The sequence below is a fragment of the Bubalus kerabau genome, chromosome 16, assembly GCF_029407905.1.
Source record: "Bubalus kerabau isolate K-KA32 ecotype Philippines breed swamp buffalo chromosome 16, PCC_UOA_SB_1v2, whole genome shotgun sequence".
Taxonomy (NCBI): domain Eukaryota; kingdom Metazoa; phylum Chordata; class Mammalia; order Artiodactyla; family Bovidae; genus Bubalus; species Bubalus kerabau.
Window position 1 is genome coordinate 57,444,601 of NC_073639.1, and position 19,990 is coordinate 57,464,590.

General features: G+C 47.7%; 1 protein-coding gene across 1 annotated transcript in view; it reads right to left on the bottom strand.

The window, feature by feature from the left end:
* Positions 1–4,398: 4,398 nt before the first annotated feature.
* CFAP251 (cilia and flagella associated protein 251) overlaps positions 4,399–19,990 on the bottom strand; it is a 74,225-nt gene continuing 58,633 nt past the window's right edge. Inside the window, exons 22-24 of the mRNA XM_055549953.1 lie at positions 6,896–7,124; positions 5,742–5,843; positions 4,399–4,535 (exon numbers count right to left, since the gene is read on the bottom strand). Coding sequence (XP_055405928.1) covers positions 4,399–4,535; positions 5,742–5,843; positions 6,896–7,124 — 468 coding nt within the window. The remainder of the gene's footprint in view (positions 4,536–5,741; positions 5,844–6,895; positions 7,125–19,990) is intronic.

A 19,990-nucleotide genomic window follows, 5' to 3' on the forward strand; every position in this document is an offset into this window, starting at 1 on the left:
CTCCACCTGTGACTTCTCTACGGTCTTACCTGGGCTCCTCTGAGGGGCAGCCTATCCTATATCAAGACTCTGAAAGTGAAGGAGTGAGAATGGCCAGACCATCCTCTTGAATATGCAGCCTCCCTCCCTCCCTCCCTCCTGCCCATCGCCCACATGAAAACATCCCTATTCGGACTTGGGAGGAAGGACCACGCCACTGTGGTACTGAAGGAACAGGAGAGATGGTTCTAGACTTCCGTGTACCTCACCTTGAGCCTATGTCCCTTTCTAGGGTCTGACCATACAAACCTTTGGCTCACTGAATGCGTCTGGCCTTGGTGTGTGAGAGGGTCCCACGAGACTGCTGGCCCAGCTTCCCTTGTGTGCACGTTTAAGGCAACCAAGATATGCTTATTGAAATTAAGAAATTAAGTTTGGAGCAAACAATATCAACTAAACCACAGACTTCCTCTGGGTTTCACCGGTTCTTCCTAACATCCTTTTTTTTTCCTGATCCAGAAAACCAGGATCCTGCTTCACATTTCACCATCGTCTCCCTTTAGTCTCCTTTGACCTGTGACAGTTTCTGAGTCTTTTCATGTTTGTCATGACCTGGGCCTTCTTTTTCTTTTTTTTGGCTGTGCTGGGTCTTTGTTGCAGCACGTAGACTCTCTAGTTGTGGTGTGCAGGCTTAGCTGCCCCACGGCACAAGGCATCTTAGTTCCCCAACCGGGGATCAAACCCGCATCCCCTGTGTCAGAAGGCAGATTCTTAACCACTGGACCACCATGGGAAGTGCCATGACCTGGGCATTTTTGACGAGTACTAGTCAGGTGTTTTGTATAGATTCGTCATATTTGTAAAAAATCTGTTGGATTCATCCTGGCCAAAGAGGTGTACCAAACTCCAGCCTGTGGGATGTATCTGGGCTGCCGTGTCTGTGTGGTCTGCAAGCTAAGAATAGTTTTCACAGTTATTTGGGGTTTTTTTTGGTTTGTTTGTTTGGGCCACCAGGCAAGTGGGATCTTAGTGCCCCAATCAGGGATGGAACCGCAACCCTGCTGAGTGGAAGCGCAGAGTCTTAACCACTGGACCACCAGGGAAGTCCCAGTTTTCACATTTTTAAGTGGTTGAAAATAAATCAAAAGATGATTTCATGATATGTGGAAGTTCTCATGAAATCCACATTAATTTCAGCATCCATAAGTAAAGTTTGATTGGAATGGGGCCACGCTCATTCTTCTCTGGACCAAAGTTCTGTGTGGCTGCGTTTGTGTTCCAGCGGCCGAGCTGAGGTGTCCGACAGCCCACTGGGTCCACAGATCCCCACTGTTTACTCTCTGGCCCTTTCCAGAGAGTCTGCTGACCCTGATGTGGATGGCCTGTAGGGGCCGGATTCACTTTGATTCAGAAACTAAGTCAGCTATTAAAAGAGCACTGAAGCTTCATGCTCATTCATTCAATCGTTCTGCAAATATTTATTGAGGGCCCTTTGTCAAAGCTTGCAGAGACCCTTATTTGAGCAAGTGTTAACTGGTGCTAAAACCCTGGAGTTGGAAGAGATTAATTCTCATCAGACATCTTCCCGAGTCTCAGGCACAATTTCTGCCGGCAGTAATAATAGCTGCCGTCCTATTTTGAGCACTACCTTATGCCAGGAACACTTTATTTGCAATATCTCTTTTAATCCTCACCACCACCCCAGGAATTGTTCCAGGAGGAAACTGAGGTTTAAGAGATTAGCCACACCCGAGGGCACACAGGGTGCTACTCAGGGGCAGAGGCAGGACTCAGCCCAGCCAGCCTGCGGGGCCAGTGCTGTGTAAACAGAACGCTCACCCCGCACCGGAGGGGCCGGGGGTTCTGGAGGAGAGGCTGGGGGGTGGGGGGGGCTCTGAGTGGTTCCTGGATGACTATGCCTTTTCCACCTCCAGAACTCTGGAAGCAACAGGCCAGGATGCAGAGGCCAGTAGCCAGAGGCCCATGTGATATGCTATTATCTTTTCAAAAGAGCATCACATGGTGCTTTCAGAGCATCACATGGTGCTTTCTGGTGTCCAGCGTGTGTCCCCACGTCTTGAGGTACAAGCCCAGTGAAACTGTTTGCCATCTCTCCTTCCTCCTTTCCTGGTGTCCCTGCTCTGCCAGCCACCTGGTTGGGAGAGTCTGGGTTCTCTGTTCACTTGGTAGGAAGGCGTCCCCCACTTCCTCCCCTGGCCTGGGGCACTGGGGCCCTGCTTCTCCACTGCCTGTGTGGCCAGCTGGTGGGCCTGAGGGGGATGGAGGTGCAGATGCCCCCTGGGGACCAGAAGGTACACGTGAGCTGCTCTTCTTCCTGGTCAGACAGGCTGAGAGACACCCCAAGAAAAGCACCAGCAGGAGCTCCTCTGGCCAGGCTGTTGACACGGACCCTGCTGCCCCTGGCCACTTGGGCCTCCCTGGGTGAACAGCCGCCCTGACCCTAACCCTTACCCTATGTGCGTGTGTGCTCAGTCGTGTCTGACTCTTGGTGACCTCATGGAGTACAGCCCACCAGGCTCCTCTGTCCATGGGATTTCTCAGGAAAGAATACTGGAGCCGGTTTCCATTTCCTACTCCAGGGGATCTTCCCGATGCTGGGATTGAACCCGTGTCTCTTGCACTGGCAAGCAGATTCCTTACCACTGGTGTCACCTGGGATGCCCAACCCTCCCCCAACCCTTCCCGGTCGTCACCAGGACCTCCCCTCCACATACCGACTCAGCTCAGAGGGACTGAGGCTCAGCCTGGGCCTGAAGGTGGTTACTGCTACTGGCCCAGTCAGAGCAGGTCCAACTGGTCACAGGCCTATTCTGCTCCACACAATGACTCCAATATATATGTCGTTAATAAGAGCCAAAAAAGAGGAGCCAGATCCAATGAGAGAAGCTCCCTGTGGGTGTCCAGAGGACATCCAACTCTGAGCTATTTTTTTGGAAGAAAACAAGTCATTGGAGAGTTTTCTGTTCCCTAAAGCGTCCCCAGGAACCTTTTAACCAGCTTGATAATCTATCTCTCCTAAGCCCTCAGCGGCTGCAAAGTTGATTCATAAAGCTTGTTTTCCTTTTTGGGTTTTTCAAAAAGAATGCAATGTAAACCAGCTTGCGAAGCCCTGAAGGTAAAATCTGACCAGTGGGGCGCCTGCTGGACCATGGCCCACGCCGGCTGTCCCAAGGCCACGGTGACACGGCCTGGCTGGGGAGCTGGCTCTGTCCTGAGTTCCGGGGTGTTCTGAGGACTCACCAGGACCCAGGTTTCCGAGTGGCCGCCACACAGGTGGCTCTGTGCCAGGAGAAGGATGCTGAAGCCGTCCTGTTTCTCTCACATGGAACTCTGCCCCTGGGGAGGAAGGACCTTTACAGAGGTCAGCGACGTCATCTCAAAGGCTGCTTTCTCTGGGAAAGGTGCTGGTTCGGGTGGGCAGGGGTGTTGGACTGAACACACGTGAAGGATAACCTTTGGCCCACTGGTCTGAGAGAGGCTTCATAACCGAGGACGAAATCGGACTATAACTTTCATCTGTTTTTAGGCGAGGGGTACCGTCTTTTCAAGGTCAAAACGGCGCTGCAGCCTTAGCCACGTTCCTGAAACAACCCCTGAGCGGGGATCTGTTTTTGCCTGCTAGGTGTTCTGCAGCCCAGTGGAGTTCAAGGCTGTGAGCCAACCAGATGGGCCCGTGCAGTGCGTGTGTCACGGGAGAGGGTGGCTGACACGGGCCAAGCTCTGCCCTGGGGAGGCTGGCTGTGTGGTTTCTAGTCCAGGTGCGCACCCACAGGGCTCCGGGGGGGCGGGGAGGCAGGCTTTTTCTGCATTCTCTCTGGCAGCTGCTACCAGGGTTAAGCTTGGCTGATGATGCTCTTCATAACGGCCGCACACAACTGCTCGGGGGGGTTTACTGATAAGAAGCCACAAGCCAGGGCTCTCAGCAGCACCGAGAGCCCAACACCTCCTACCCCAGTCTAACAGCTGACTGGGATGATCTGTATCTGGCCATGTTAGGCTAAGGGTCCAGGTGCCACTTGAGACGATGGGAATCAGGCCACACGTGTAACGAGAAAGGATAGCTGCTGGCTGAGGCCCTCTCTGCCCCCGGGGACCACGCCACCTCCTCGTCCTGGCAACCCTGCTCCAGGAAGCACTGCCATGGATCAGGCATGGGGATGGCAGTCGGGGTTTCCAGCCACCATGTCCATCCAACCCCCAGTGTTTTTCTTGCTTCCACCCACTTTTCTATTTCGGACAGAGTAGAATGTCCAACTCTGTGAAATCTGTTGCTTAACAGAAATATGCTTTTAATGTCTAAACGTTCTGAAGATTAGAGCAGGGGTAGGGAAATGCCAGAATAGCGGTACCTCTTGAGGGGAGAAAAACCACACATACACACACAAAGTCCTTTGTGCTTCAGAAACTCTGCTCGGCTTCACTGATCCTAGGATCTTGTCCAGAATCTTGGGAAATGGTTAAGCCAAGAATTTCAGTCGTGAATATTTCTGCAGTGATTTCGTCTGGAAGTTCTTCTTCTAAGCAAATTTCAGAACCTAACAAACAAGAGAAGAAAGCAAATGCCTTCATAATGATTAGGTTTCTAACTCAGAAGCATTTTCTAAAAAATATGAGGAACTGATACAAAAGAGAAGTGAGAGGCCCTCTGCAGGGATTTGGCTCTGGCTCCTTGAGAAGTCCTGGGGTGGAAATCGGTCAAAATCCCTCCTTTATGGTTTGGGTTTGGAGCACTCTTACCCAAATCTCTGCACACGTTATTGGAAAACTTCAACTATATGGCATCATTGATTTTACTGTTTTGAGACACTTAGGAACACTGTATCCATGTATGTGTGCATATGTGTGTGTGTGTGTGTGTGTGTGTGAAAATTACATTCTGAGATACCAAGTACACAAGGAATGGGGTGGGGGAGCTTGCAGGTTGGAAATGACAGATCAGACTCTGGAGTCTAGAACTGTCTGATTAGGAACCCTGTTCAATTTGAAATTGGGAACAGACAACAAAAGGAGAGGAAGAAGGAAGCCCGGTGAGGGGTCTTTGCTCCTGACTTCTTGCAGGGGCAATGGGGCAGCCCTCGGGGTTTGTTCACAGACATGTTCCAGCACACTCAGGCCAATGGACTAAAAGAAGGAGGTGGGAAATCCTCATATAGGAAAGAAGAAGAGGATGATCTTTTTTGGCCACACCGCACTGCATGTGGGATCTTAGTTCCCCGACCAGGGATTGAACCTGTGACCCCTGCAGTGGAAGTGCCAAGTCCTAACCACTGGTCCACTAGGGAAGTCCCCAGGAGGATCTCTAAAGACGTTCAAGTTCTGGCAACTTGGGTTGGGGCTCCTGCCTGCCCCCGAGTCGCTGACCCTCTTGTCCTCCAAGGCTCTCTTGACTATACCTCCCCTGAAACGACTTCCAAACCGTATTCTCAATTAGTGGCCAGTGTTTGCCTACCCCAGCCGGAAAGATGAGGACTGGGTCGGGGAAATAAAGGGAAAAACAAGGCCAGAAGACACAGGGGATGTCAGAGCCCGGGAACAAAGCCTTTTATCTCTTCAACGTGACCACCGCTCCCTGGTCCTTTCATAACTTATTCATGTTGGGTTCCCCACAGACCTGCTTTGTCGTGTGCGCGGCATGAAGGAGAGTGGCTGGCACCAGTCAGGAGACATAAATGCACTCAAGTCGACAACAAATTAGCGTGCCCTGGTTACGTGCCCAGACAGAGCCCACTCGCTAGTAGTACCTTTGACAGAGGAGGCTGCAGGCTCGGATTTCCAGCCCTCGGGATTCAGTCCAAACAGTGTGGCAAAGCAGTCCGTCATCTCCTCTTCCGTCATGTGCTCACCTGGGCATCGCAAAGGGAAAAGGAGGTGGTTCGGCTTGTGGGACTGAGCTTCACATCAGAGCTTAGCATCATCTTTCTAAAGTCTTCAAGAAAATTATTCCATGGGTTTCTTTTTCTTAAGATGCAAAAGCCACCTAGGAAGTCCCATGTTACCGTCACATAGACTTCCCTATATGGTGCTAAAAGTGGGTTAGGGGGACTGTGTTGGGGCTTGTGCAGATGGGGAACAGCTTTCTGATAAAGACTGCACTTGGCTTCATTTCAGTTTCCCTCATGTTAGAAACACCAGTTTCGCTGAGATGAAATGATCACCCAGAGAAAAAGGAAAAAAAAAATTTTTTGTTTTTTTTTGTCTTTTGGCTGTGCCACACAGCATGTGGCATCTTATTTCTCTGACCAGGAATTGAACTCGTGCCCCCCACATTGGAAGTTTGAAGTCTCAACCACTGGACTGCCCGGGAAGTCCCTAAAAATGATTTTTTTTTTTTTTTTTTACTTTGGTGTGGTTTTATCTCACAAATGTAATGGTACTTCATCGTGAGGTCGATGGCTGGCACTTGTATTCCTGCTTTATGAGTGCTGTGCTAAATTGCTTCAGTTTTGTCCGACTCTTTGCAACCCCATGGCTGTAGCCTGCCAGGCTCCTCTGTCTATGAGATTCTCCAGGCAAGAATACTGGAGTCAGTTGCCTTTCCCTTCTCCAGGGGATCTTCCCAACCCAGGGACTGAACCCATGTCTCTTATGTCTCTGCATTGGCAGGCAGGTTCTTTACCACTAGCGCCACCTGGGAAACCCAAGGTAAGAGGAAGGCATCCAGGGCCCTGAATTGCGCAGTCCCAGGAAGTTGGAACACATACTCCATCCTTCAGGTCCCCGCCATCCTTCCCTTTATCCCTTGTTCACCAGCCATGTGGGTCAGTAAGCAGCATCCTCAGGGCTGAAACTCTGTCAAATCAAAGATGCGGGTGTCTGGGGGCTGCCTTCCCAGCTCAGTTCTCTCCAGGGGGATGGGCCCAAGGGTGTTACGAGATCTACCTATTTGTGTATTTACCTTTAGTTTGAAGCAGATTCAGAAAATCCTCTCTTTGAATAGCCTTGTCTCCCTTTGAATTGGTGAAACCAAGAATGTCAAAGCTCTGCTGGATGCCGCTCATGGTGTTACCGAAGGGTGGCCTATGATTGAGGTAGACTTTGAAGAAATCTGGTAAGTTGATTTTGTCGGTAAGCTTTCCAGTGTCCACATACTCACTAAATCTGATTTCATTAAACATATCTTCAATCTAGAAAAGAGGTTTGGGGGAGGGGGGGAAGACCATGGTAAGCAGATAGATTTCTAAGAATTGGAGCGTAAGAGACAAATGTTCGTAGTTAGCTTAGAACATGTCTGCTATGGGTTGACTGTATCCTCCCGCCACCCCAACCCAAGAAAGACAGGTTGAAGTCCTAACTCCTCATCTCTCAGAATGTGACTTTATTTAAAAACAGGGTCATGGCAGATGTAACTAGTATGATGAAGTCAATACTGGAATAAAGTGGGCCTTTAATCCAATATGACCGGTGTCCTTGTAATAGCAGTGGGGCAGATGCAAGCTGGTAGTGGGCCTACTCAGCCATTGGTCTGTGCCACAGTGGGCCCCTCCCCAAGCAAGCAACCATTAGCCAGTAACTGTCAACGAGAAACCATTAGTGGTCCTGCTCAGCGATTGGTTGGTGCTACAGTGGCCCCTCCCCCTCTTGTCTATAAAAGGAGCTCGAATTGGGACTGAGCGGAGATGATTTTTTGAGATGCTAGTCTGCCATCTTCTTGGTCTGCTAGCTTTCCTATTAAAATCGTTATTCCATGTTCCAACAACTCATCTCCCAATGTATTGGCCTGTCGTGTGGCAAGCAGAATAAGCTTGGCTCAGTCACATTCTCATTAAAAGAGGAGAGAGACACTCAGGGCCAAGATGGACAATATGATGGTAGAGGCAGAGGTTGGAGTGATACAGCTTAAGCCAAGGAAAGACAAGGACTGCTGATAACCACAGAAACTAGAAGAGGCAGGGACAGTTTATCCCCTATGTGTTTCACAGAGAGCCTGACCCTGCTGACACCTTGATTTGGGATTTCCATGAGAGAATAAATTCCCATTGTGTGAAGCCACCCAGTTTTTGGTACTTTTTACAGCAGCTCTGATCCACTGTCCAACTGGCCAATACTATTAGCACTGGCATGAACAGTGTTTCATTTTATCACTTTTCACCTAAGTATAAAAGGTCTGTATAGTCAAAGCTATGGTTTTTCTAGTAGTCATGTGCCGATGTGAGAGCTGGACAATAAAAAAAGGCTGAGCACCAAAGAATTGATGCCTTCGAACTGAGGTATTGGAGAAGACTCTTGAGAGTCCCTTGGACTGCAAGGAGATCAAACCAGTCAATCCTAAAGGAAATCAACCCTGAATATTCACTGGAAGGACTGATGCTGAAGCTGAAGCTTCAATACTTTGGCCACCTGATATGAAGAACCGACTCATTGGAAAAGACCCTAATTCTAGGAAAGACTGAAGGCAGGAGGAGAAGGGGACGGCTGAGGATGAGATGATTAGATGGCATCACCGACTGGCCCCAGGAAATGGTAAAGAACAGAGAAACATGGTGTGTTGCAGTCCCTGGGGCTGCAAGGAGTCAGACACGACCGAGCGACTGAACAACAAGTCTTGCACTGTATTTGCTATGTCCCTGCTTTGTGAAGAAGCTGTTTTGTACCATGTGCTCAGTCGTGTCCCACTCTTTGTGACCCCATGGACTGTAGCCTGCCAGGTTCCTCTGTCCATGGAATTTTCAAGCAAGGATACTGGACTGGATTGCCATTTCCTCTTCAAGGGGATCTTCCCGACCCAGGGATCAAACCCATGTCTCATATGTGTCTCCTGCATTGCAGGTGGATTCTTTACCTACTGAGCCATCAGGGAAGCTCACAGAATCCTGAAGAATTTAGAAATTAGTTTATAAAAATAAGCAAATAATTCAGTGTGAAACTTAAATACAGGACCTATCACTATGGTGAGTTTCTTATGAAAAATGCATTGTAGTTCTTTTTTCCTTTCTTTCTTTTCCATGTTTATCCTGCAATGTTTTATACACACAAAGATATTTTGTAACATACACACGACTTATGTGATATATTTTTTAAAATGAAGACCTAGGAAGCCATCATTCATTGAAAATATCAACACAGTTGACAAATATTAAGTGAGACTAACCATGAAAAAAAAGACCCAAATTTTTAAAATCATGAATGAAAGAGGGAATGCAAGTATTGATACCAATCTTACAGAAATTAAAAGGAGTATGAGCAACTATGTACCAATAAATCAGATAACTTAGGGAAAATGAACAAATTCCTAGGAAGATACAAATGACCAAAACTGACTCAAGAAAAAATGGAAAATCTGAACAGACCTATAACAAGTAAATAGATGGAATTAGTAACTTTACAACTTCCGTGAAGAAAAGCCAAGGACCAAATGACTTCATTGGTGAATATGTCTTCCTCCAAATTGAGGGGTTTTGAATTTTATAGAGAAAGACAAGGAGAGAGAGAAAGAGAATAAGAACCATAGAAAAGTGGGAAATAGTGTTTTCCCCCAGAACATAACTCTAACTTGGTCTGTAGGAATGAATTTGGAAGATAATCTGTATTTGTACACAATATTTACTGGTAGATAACCAATTTCTTCCTGTCCACTAAATACAGGTAGAGCAAAAACTGAAAGAAGCACCAGTTTGAAGCAGTGTCAAATATCAGCCAGTCTGGAGCATCCCAGCGTCTTGGTCTTGTCCCAAGTATCAAGAAGAAAATACAAACCTCTTACAGTCCAACCGTCTGATCATAATTACTGTGAAAGATCTGGGGCATTTTCTTTTCACTTTTTTCCATGCATACAAAATACATGTGTCTATTTTTTTGCAAATCTGGTTTGTGTATATATTCTTTTTGTATCCTGCTTTTTACACTGTATCTTAGTAATCACCTAATATTTTCAAAGAAGCTACATATTCTCAATGCAACACTCCCAGGAATGGTCTTTAGACATAACATCATTGGTTATGGATACAAATGAACCTTAATCATTACTATGTCACAGCTCTAACTGGTAACATTTTCATGTATAGCATTTATTGAGTTATATTATGTGTAACTGATGTTGCTGCTACTGCTGCTGCTAAGTCGCTTCAGTCGTGTCCGACCCTGTGTGACCCCATAGATGGCAGCCCACCAGGCTCCCCCGTCCCTGGGATTCTCCAGGCAAGAACACTGGAGTGGGTTGCCATTTCCTTCTCCAAGGCATGAAAGTGAAAAGTGAAAGTGAAGTCGTGTCCGACTCTTAGCGACCCCATGGACTGCAGCCCACCAGGCTCCTCCGTCTATGGGATTTTCCAGGCAAGAGTACTGGAGTGGGGTGCCATTGCCTTCTCCAGTAACTGATGTTAAACTATGTATAATTTTCTGTATAAGTAAAACTATATGGTAGCATATTATTTACAGATTGTACTATACAGATTTTTTTTTTTTTACTATTTATTTATTTGGCTGCCATGGGTGTTAGTTGCAGCATGCGGGATCTGAGCTTTCATTTCAGTGTGTGGGGTTCTCTCTAGCTATGCCCCAGGGTCTGCAGAGTGAGCACGGGCCTCAGTACCTTAGGCACACGGGCCTCTAGTCATGGCACACGGGCTCCAGAGTGGGCACGGGCCTCAGTACCTTAGGCACACGGGCCTCTAGTCGTGGCACACCGGCTCCAGAGCGTGCAGGCTCAGTAGTCGCAGAGCACAGGCTTACTGGCCTCACAGGCCATTGGATCTTAGTTCCCTGACCAGGGATCGATAAGGAGTCCCCTGCATGGCAAGGTGACTTTTTAACCACTGGACCACCAGGGAATTCCCGGCACCATATGATTTTAATAGTATGATATATGCATGTGCTATCGCTTACTATGAGCCAGAGGAGACTGGGGATAAAACTACAATCTTTGATGACAGATCTCTATTCGAACCCTGGCTCTGCCATTTTCCATGTGACTTTGGGTGAGTAATGTGATGTTCCTTATCTTCAGTTTCCCTTTTTGAAAAGGCAGGTAATATGGTGAACAATTTGCAATAGAGCTGGTCTGCAGCTTACCGTGACAGTGTATCTAAGCGTGGACATAATGCTTAAAACACAGTCAGCAACTCAACAGCCACTAAGAGTTCTTGTGATTATGATACTTTCTACGCCCTTTCTGATTACAATGCATGCAATTATATCATTTATAAATATAGAAACTATAATGTAAATGATATGTGTACATTATAAACACAACATACGATTTAAATTCAATTCAAAAATAGGACAGTAACTCAAAGATGACAGAAAGAAATCCCAAAGTGCCTGGAGTTATTCATACCCAGAGTGTTCCAAAGATCTCAGGGAACATGCTTGGCACAAATCACTCTATAGGTTATTCACCTCTGACTCTCTTTCCTTAAATGACTGATCAAAACTCACTGCTCAACAAGCAGAGAGCTGGCAGCTTTGGCATCATGACTTTCTTTCCCAAGCCTAGTTTGCAAGTGTTAGTTGAAGAGGCAGGTTCTGCTACGTGTCTGAACAAGGTTCACGCTTGGGAGAGGAACCCTGGAGCTAGAATGAAACACCACAGCCTTCCAAGGGCCCCGGTGGGGGGGCAGAGGGGGGAGGAGCGGGAGCCCCCAAGGCCACCCAAAATGCTCTGGCTGGCTTCAACCCGGTCTTTTATTGGCATTCTCATGCTGGCCCATCATCTGCTAAGGCAGGGAGCTTTAAACATTCTGAGGCCCAGGCCCCATTCCCAGAGATCCTGATTTAATTGTTCAGGGGTGGAGCATGAGCAGTCATAGCTTAACAAAGCTCCCCAGGGGATATGAATGTGCGGCCAAGGTTGAGAAGTTATGGCTTTAGGGCAGGGGAACTCAAACTATATCAGGTATCAAGATGACTAGGAGGCCCTGTTAAAACACGGACTGTTGGTCACATCCCCAGGGTTTCTGATTCTGCAGGTCTGGGATGGGGGCCGAGAATCTGCTTTGCTTACAAATCCCCCTGTGAGGACTGCGCCGCTGGTGTTGGGGGCCACAGCCTTGAGAATCGGTTCTTACACCGCGGTGCTTGACGGAGGTGATACTTGTGCCGAAAAGCAGCAGCACCAGCTCTTGTGATTTTCACTGAGGGTAATGATAGGTGGCAGCTGTGATGCATGGTCTAATTCTTCAGGCCTACATCTGTCTCCTCCATTAAGCTGTAGCAATGGCATTCATCTCTATTTCCACTGCAGCTTCCTCATTCAGAAGGCCCAGAGAAATGTTTACTGAATGAATGAATTCACTGTGGGCACAATGTAAAAAGTTCTGTTAAAACTTACAAAAGGCCTGGGACTTCCCTGGTGGTCCGGTGGTTAAGACTCCGAGCTTCACTGCAGGGGATGCAAGGTTCAATTCCTGGTCAGGGAACTAAGATCCCACATGCCGCGTGGCGTGACCAAAAAAATAAAAATAAAAAACCTCACAAAAGGTGTATTTCGAATAACCGCTTACTGCCCTAGTTAATTTAGTTCAATTTACTAGAAGTTACTGACATTTGGATTGGCATTGGCAAATGGAAGACTAGTCATTTAATTATTACTAGGCGGCCCTGCATTCTAGGAGTGTACACTTAGCCAATCAGTCAGCAAAGATTAAGCACCTACGAAGTGCCAGGCACTGGTCTGGGTCCTGTGAAGAAACACTTAGGAGACTACACACACACACACACACACTCACTCCTGCTACAGTGAACTAACAGGAAGGCTCCATCACTGGCTGCTTAGCCTTGTGCCTACACCTGGGGGCTTTTCAAAACTATCCAGGCCCAGGCGCCACCCCGAAGTTCAACAGATTGGAGGCTGAGCCCAGGTATCAGTACTTTTTAAGTGCCCCCAAGTGATTTTAACACGGTTGGACTCCATGGCTCTAAAAGATTTCAGTGCCTGAATGCAGGAGGTTGACATCCAGGGCTGGAGGAGTGTTCATTAAGGGGGACTTGGGAAGACTGCCTCAGAAGAGGTGGGCCACTGAGGATCCAGGCAGTGGGAGGGGAGGGGAAGGCACTCTAGGCTGGGAAACAAGTGTGAGGAGGGGGGAGCAAGGGAAGGGTGCCCATGAAACACTTCCAAAGCACCCTCTGTGCGTCTCCCATTGCTGCTATAACAAACGATTACACCCCTAGCGGCCTGAAGCACACAGACTGACCTCACAGTTCTCAAGGCCACAAGTCTGAAATGGGTTTGAAGGGCCAGAACCAAGGTGTTGTTGGTAGGGCAGCATCCCTTCTTCCTTCTTTCCTTTTCCAGCTTCTGGAGACAACCTGCATTTTTTGGCTTGTGGCCCCCTCCCACCTTCAAAGTCTGCAAGCCCATCACCCTTTTGAACCTCTTCTTCTGTCATCATGGCTCCTCCTTAAATTCTGGCCCTCCTGCTTCCCTCTTATTTATTTGGCTGCTCTGGGCCTTAGTTATGTCATGCAAGATCTAGTTCCCCCACCAGGGATCAAACCCTGGCCCCCTGCATTGGGCGTGTGGAGTCTTAGCCACTGGACCCCCAGAAAAGTCCCCTGCCTCCCTCTTATAAAGACCCTTGTAGTTACACTGGGCCCACTGGGTGATCCAGGATAATCTCCTCATCTCCAGACGCTTGATACAATCATACAAGTGAAATCCCTTTTGCTGGGTAAGGTAGCATGTTCACAGGGAGTTACCCCCCTATATTCTATGCCTCCCCATTCTAGGCAACACTCTGGGAATGCTGAACCCCAGGATCCCCTCCCTGGATAACCCAGGCCCATTCCTAGGGCCTGTGGGGGTCTTGTCCTGAAGTCACCCGCCTGAGAGGAACCTAAAGTGGTGATGGTTGCGTGACTCTGTGAACATACTAAAAGCCATTGACTTGCATACTTTAAAAGGGCGAATTATGTGATCTGTGATATAGCTCAATAAAGTTGTTTAAAAGGAGGAAAAATACAGAGTTCCCTGGTGGTCTAGCGGTTAGGAGTCTGTGTTTTCACTGCATGGTCACAGGAGATCACGCGAGCCACGCGGCATGGTGAAAAATAGTAATAATGATAAAAGGAGGGACCTCCCTGGTGGTCCAGTAAGAATCCACCTTCCAATGTAGGGAATGTGGGTTCGATCCCTGCACTGATGTGGGTTGGGGAACTAAGATCCCACATGCCTTGGGATAACTAAGCCTGTGCTGCAACTACTGAGCACACGGGCCACAACAAAGACCGGATGCAACCAAATAAATAAACAAACATTTTTTTAAAAAGAAAAATAAAAGGAAGAAAAATAATACAGAGGTGAAGCAACGGCAAAGACAAGTAACAAGGCAAATAATATCAGTATTTTTGAAAATATATTTTTCACTATGACTATGATCTATTCTTTAATCATCATTAAACCAGTCAAGATGACAACATTCTTGTAAAAAAAATTCAAACACTGGAGATGCAAAGGATGGAAGTAAAGTGTGCTATCATTCCTCATCCCGCAGCAATAACCAGTGTTCCATGTCCTGACTTACAGGATTTCTTCCTCGTTTGCAGTAAGAGGCACATGTCAAAACAGAATGTGGGGTCCGAGGCCAGCCTGCTGGGGTGCAGACCCCGGCCCTGCCCTCAGTAGCTCAGTGGCTGTGCAGGCTTCCTCCTCCCCAGAGGCCTTACTTTCCCTGGTGGTGAATGGAGCTGATGAAAGCATTCCTTGCTGTGAGGACTGGACGCCAGGGAGGCTGGTGTGGCGCTTGGCGCCCAGCGAGCGCTCAAGCGAGAAGAGCTGGTCGGCGCTGCCACTGTCGGTGTTTTGGCACTATGACCAGCTGTGCTCTCTTTCAGTAGCCGCCCCGCACTTCAGGATTTCTTTCTTTAGATGCTGTGAGTGCGGCAGGCAGAAGTCCTGTCCTGATCTCTGTGGGGAAGCGCAGCGCTCCCTGGTGTGGGGTTCTCAGCGGACCAGGAAGGCCTCCCCACAACACTGGTTATTGCTGCGGGATGAGGAATGATAGTGCATCATTTCTCTCGCCTTCAGGATGGAAACGCCTCCTGGTATTTATGTCTCAGAGCAAATCCAGCACACCAGGGACCTCTCTTCAAAAGGCGCATTTCCAAACTCCCCTGGGGTCTTCATCAGAGCAGAAACTACCCATGACCCCTCGCTCGGATTTCTCCTCCCTGTAGAGGGGCCGCTGTACCACTTGGCTATGCTCCCTCCACCCCAGCTGGGACCACGGTTTAGCCACAAAGATTAGCACACAAGGCTTTGGGAGGATTTGTTCGTTTATCTTTCTGGGTTTTGTTCTGAATACAAAAGCAATACAAGCTACTGCCTGTAGTTAAGAAAAATTAAATTCTTCAGAAATGTATGTAAGATGCTCCCCTCTCCCTGGCAATTTACAACCAAACCATCTATTAAGTAGGATGGATGCAACTAAATGGGAAGTTTTGTCGTTTGTAGACCCTGGATATGGGCTTATGCTGCAGATTTGGAAACACTAGCTAAGAGCTGAGTTGGCCTGGCCAGTAGAGGGAGAGGAGGGGTGCTGCTGGGGGAGGGAAGAGGGGGAGCTAGGAAGCCCCCTGGGGGTGGTCATCAGGACTGGGAAGGAGGTCTAATTAGCAGGGGTTTTGAAAGGGGGCATGGTTTGTTTTTTACTTTTTGGCTGCTCCACTCAGCATGTTGGATCTTAGTTCCCTGACCAAGGATTGAACCCTTGCACCACTCCCCACCCCCGCATTGGAAGCACAGAGTCTTAACCACTGGAGTGCCAGGGAAGTACCAATAAGCAGTTTTAGGGAAACTGCTGTGAAATGTGGTTACGCTTGAAACTTTCTGGTGATTCCCAGTTTTTCAGGAAAGTTGTCTTGCATGGATTGGGCTTTCTGCTTTTGTGGAAATGGAGGAAGGAGCCGAGTGTCGGGTCTGGAATGACCTGGAGTCTGCACACGCACGTGGGGGAGGGGCCGCGAGCCCAGGAGAGCAAGAGTCCCCAGGGCAGCCCCAAACTCTGATGGACCAGGGCCAGGTTCCAGCTGGTACTGGAGGCCCCAGCTGACAGGAAGTGATGCACAGAAATTAGGGTTTAGAAGCTCTTATGAGTTCCATGCCTCAGAAGTCAGTATCGCTAAGCGTCTGGAACAAGTTCTTTCAGTTCTTCTAGATCTACGTATTATTGTTAACGAAGGGAGGCCATGCTTTACATACTGTTTTGCAACTTGCCTTTTGTCCTTCAGTAACAAAACCAGCACATTCTTTCTGAGTTAAGAATCACAGGTCGGCTTCCCTGGCGGTCCAGTGGTTAATAACCTGCCTGCCAATGCAGGGGACCCGGGTTCTATCCTTGCTCTGGGAAGATCCCATGCACCACAACTACTGAGCCTGTGCTCTGCAACAAGAGAAGCCACTAAAGGCAGAAGCCTGCTCATCGCAACTAGAGAGCAGCCCCTGCTCACCTCAACGAGAGAAAGCCCGCACGCGGCAATGAAGACCCAGCACAGCCAAAAATAAATAAATTAAAAAAAAAAGAATCATAGGTCAATTTCACTGTTCAGTAACTACTAAATGTAGGTGTGTCTGGATTGATTTACCCAATCTCCTGTCAACGGATGTTAAGGTTGTTTTAATTTTTCATTATTATATAAACTATCCTCGGAGAAGGCAATAGCACCCCACTCCAGTACTCTTGCTTGGAAAATCCCATGGATGGAAGAGCCTGGTAGGCTGCAGTCCATGGGGTTGCTACAAGTCGGACACGACTGAGCGACTTCGCTTTCACTTTTCACTTTCATGTATTGGAGAAGGAAATGGCAACCCACTCCAGTGTTCTTGCCTGGAGAATCCCAGGGACGGGGGAGCCTGGTGGGCTGCCGTCTATGGGGTCGTACAGAGTCGGACACGACTGAAGCAACTTAGCCGCAGCAGCATAAACTATCCTGCAGTAGTTGTAAGATCTTCCCTGTAGCTCAGATGGTAAAGAATCTGCCTGCAATGCAGGAGACCTGGGTTTGATCCCTGGGTCAGGATGATCCCCTGGAGAAGGGAATGGCAATCCACTCCAGTATTCTTGCCTGGAGAATCCCATGGATAGGGAGCCTGACAGGCTACAGTTCGTGGGGTTGCAAAGAGTCAGACACGACTGAGTGACTAGCCCATTGCAATAGTTATATGTCACTGTTACCCTTGCCTGAGTTTTTCTGTAGGATACATTCCTCAAAGTAGAATTGCTGGATCCAAAATGAGCATATTTAAAAAGCTAAGCGATTATCTATTTCATCTCCAAATTCTCCTGCTGCTAAGTCACTTCAGTCGTGTCCGACCCTATGCAACCCCATAGACGGCAGCCCACCAGGCTCCTCCGTCCCTGGGATTCTCCAGGCAAGAACACTGGAGTGGGTTGCCATTTCCTTCTCCAATGCATGAAAGTGAAAAGTGAAAGTGAAGTCGCTCAGTCGTGTCCGACTCTTAGCGACCCCATGGACTGCAGCCTACCAGGCTCCTCCGTCCCTGGGATTCTCCAGGCAAGAGTACTGGAGTGGGGTGCCATTGCCTTCTCCAAACTCTCCTAAACAAGGCTAAAGTTGCAGAATATACCAAATACTTATTAATTACTCTGAGATCAAATCATGAAGTCAGGGATTCTATCTTCCTCATTGTCTTTGCAGTCAAACATGACTGGTGAGCATCATTCAATTATTCATTTATTAATTCAACCAAGATTTGCTGAGCATCCATCATGTGAGCTCTTGTTGGGCCCATGCCTCTCTGCCAGGATTGGCCTTAATTGGCCTAAGAGGTCGCACTGCTGTGAATTCACTGTGAAAACATCAAGAATGTATAACGCTCAGAAAGCTAAATAGGAACATAGCCACCAGGGACCAGGGAACACACGTGGCATGAAGCGCAGGCCGAGCCCAACAAGACAGTCCAAAGACCCGGAAGAGGAAAGAATACACCTATAAAGATGGAAGACAAAACTTTCTCATGGGACTTCCCTGGTAGTCCTCGGGGCAAACTAAGCCTGTACGCCACGACCACTGAGCCCATGTGCCTCAACTAGAGAGAAGCCGACGCAGCCAAAAAAACACTTTCTTGTATGTGAAATCAGCTATACAGACTTGTGAAGGAACCCTAACTTAGGAACCCAAACCTAAGTTTGAGCTCCTTATACAACATCATAAACACTGCAGACCTTTCTTTTGAAAAATGAAGATTTGTAGGAGCAACCCACCCCCACCTCTTTGGCTGTGTTCTGCAGAAGATGGGTGGGGTTAGGGATCCTTTAGGGAGGGTTATATTCTTGTATAATTTGGCTTCAGTTTGCCACCCTGACTAGATACAAATTCCCAAGTCAGTTTAAATGACATAAAGAAAAATATAAATAATGTCTAGCCTTGGGGGGGGTTGGGGGTGGTTGGTTTGAATCTCTAAGTCTTTCATGTAACCAAATGCTAAAATACTCTATGAGCTGGGCCTACTTCTTCATGGAACTTCTCGGGGCAGGGGGAGCAGCTTCATCTCAGTAGGAAATGTTTCATGAACCAGGGCAAAGCCTGGGTCTGAAAGTTTCAAAGCCCCCAAAACATTTTTTATTAAAATCGGTATAAATCTGATGAGAACAAGAGATCAAAAAGTTCTCCCCGAGGAGCTTCAGCAATAAACGCGCTCCTCAATGAACATATCTGGATCGGGGGCATTCAGAGAACATCTCCAAAGAGTAAACATGTTTTTTAAGTGGATGAAAAACCCTGGAATCCAGGGGATTTATGAAGACACTGGGGCACCGGAACCCCTTTTGTGGCAGCTGGGGTGGGGGACTCATGCAAGAACCAGTGACAACCCGGCAGTGACCATTTTCATTTATTTTTGTTTCTATGTGGGTAAATAATATTCAGTATCACTTTAAAACATTTGTGGCAGGCTAACCTTTTTTTCCTGGTATTTTTTTTGTGGGGGGGAACACCAGGAGGCTTGTGGGAACTTAGTTCCTTGACCACGGATAGAAGCCTGGGCTCTCATAAGCTAAAGTGCAGAGTACTAACATAACTGGGCCACCCGGGAATTCCCTCTGGGTGCTTATTACTCATCAGCAAGAACTTCGATAGGTGATTAAGTTTTATTATTTTTGCCCAAAGATATGACAATGGAGTGAGCCTTCAGTGATTACACCTCTTACTTCCAGAGAAAGCAGAAAAACCACAGTCACTCTGTGCCACCCTTGAGCACTTTGCGTGGCAGGTGGGTGACAGGCACAGAGGTTAAACATCCAGAATTCACTTCTTGACAAAACAGTACTGCAGAGGACACATTTACTTGAGCCCAGGGTTTAAAATCAAGAATCCTGAGTGACAAGGACTTCCCTGGTGGTCCAGTAGTTAAAAGAGTCCACCTGCCAACGCAGGGGACATGGGTTTGATCCCTGATCCAGGAGGATCCCACATGCCGTGGAGCAACTGAGCCCGTGAATGTTACAAGTACTGCACCAGTGCTCTAGAACCTGAGAGCTGCAAATACTGAGCCCACGTGGGGTAGCTACTGAAGCCCATGTACGCTAGGGCCCGTGCTCCTCAATAAGAGAAGCGTACGCACCACAACTTAGAAAAAAGCCTGCACACAGCCACGAAGGCCCGGCACAGTCAAAACTAAGTTAATAAATTTAAAAGAATCCGCCTTGCAGGTTAGATCCCTGGTCAGGGAACTAGATCCCACATGCCGCAACTAAGAGTTCTCATGAAGCAAATAATGATCCCTTATGCCACAACTAAGACCCTATGCAGTCAAATACATAAATAAATGTTTTTTAAAAATAATAATAAGCAAACAGAAGAAGGAGGAGAAAAAAAAATTTTTTAAAGGAAAATGCAGACCCTTAGATTCCATGGAGATTCTGAATGGCTAGATCTGGGATGGGGCCAGGGACTCTGATTTTTTACTAAATGCTTCAGGTGATTCTATTGAACTTGCCAGCTTGAGAAACAGGGTTCTAGGCAATACGCTTTAGGAACACAGCTCTTAAAAAACACTTTCATGTGGGTTGCACAAACTTTCTGGATAGTTTCCATT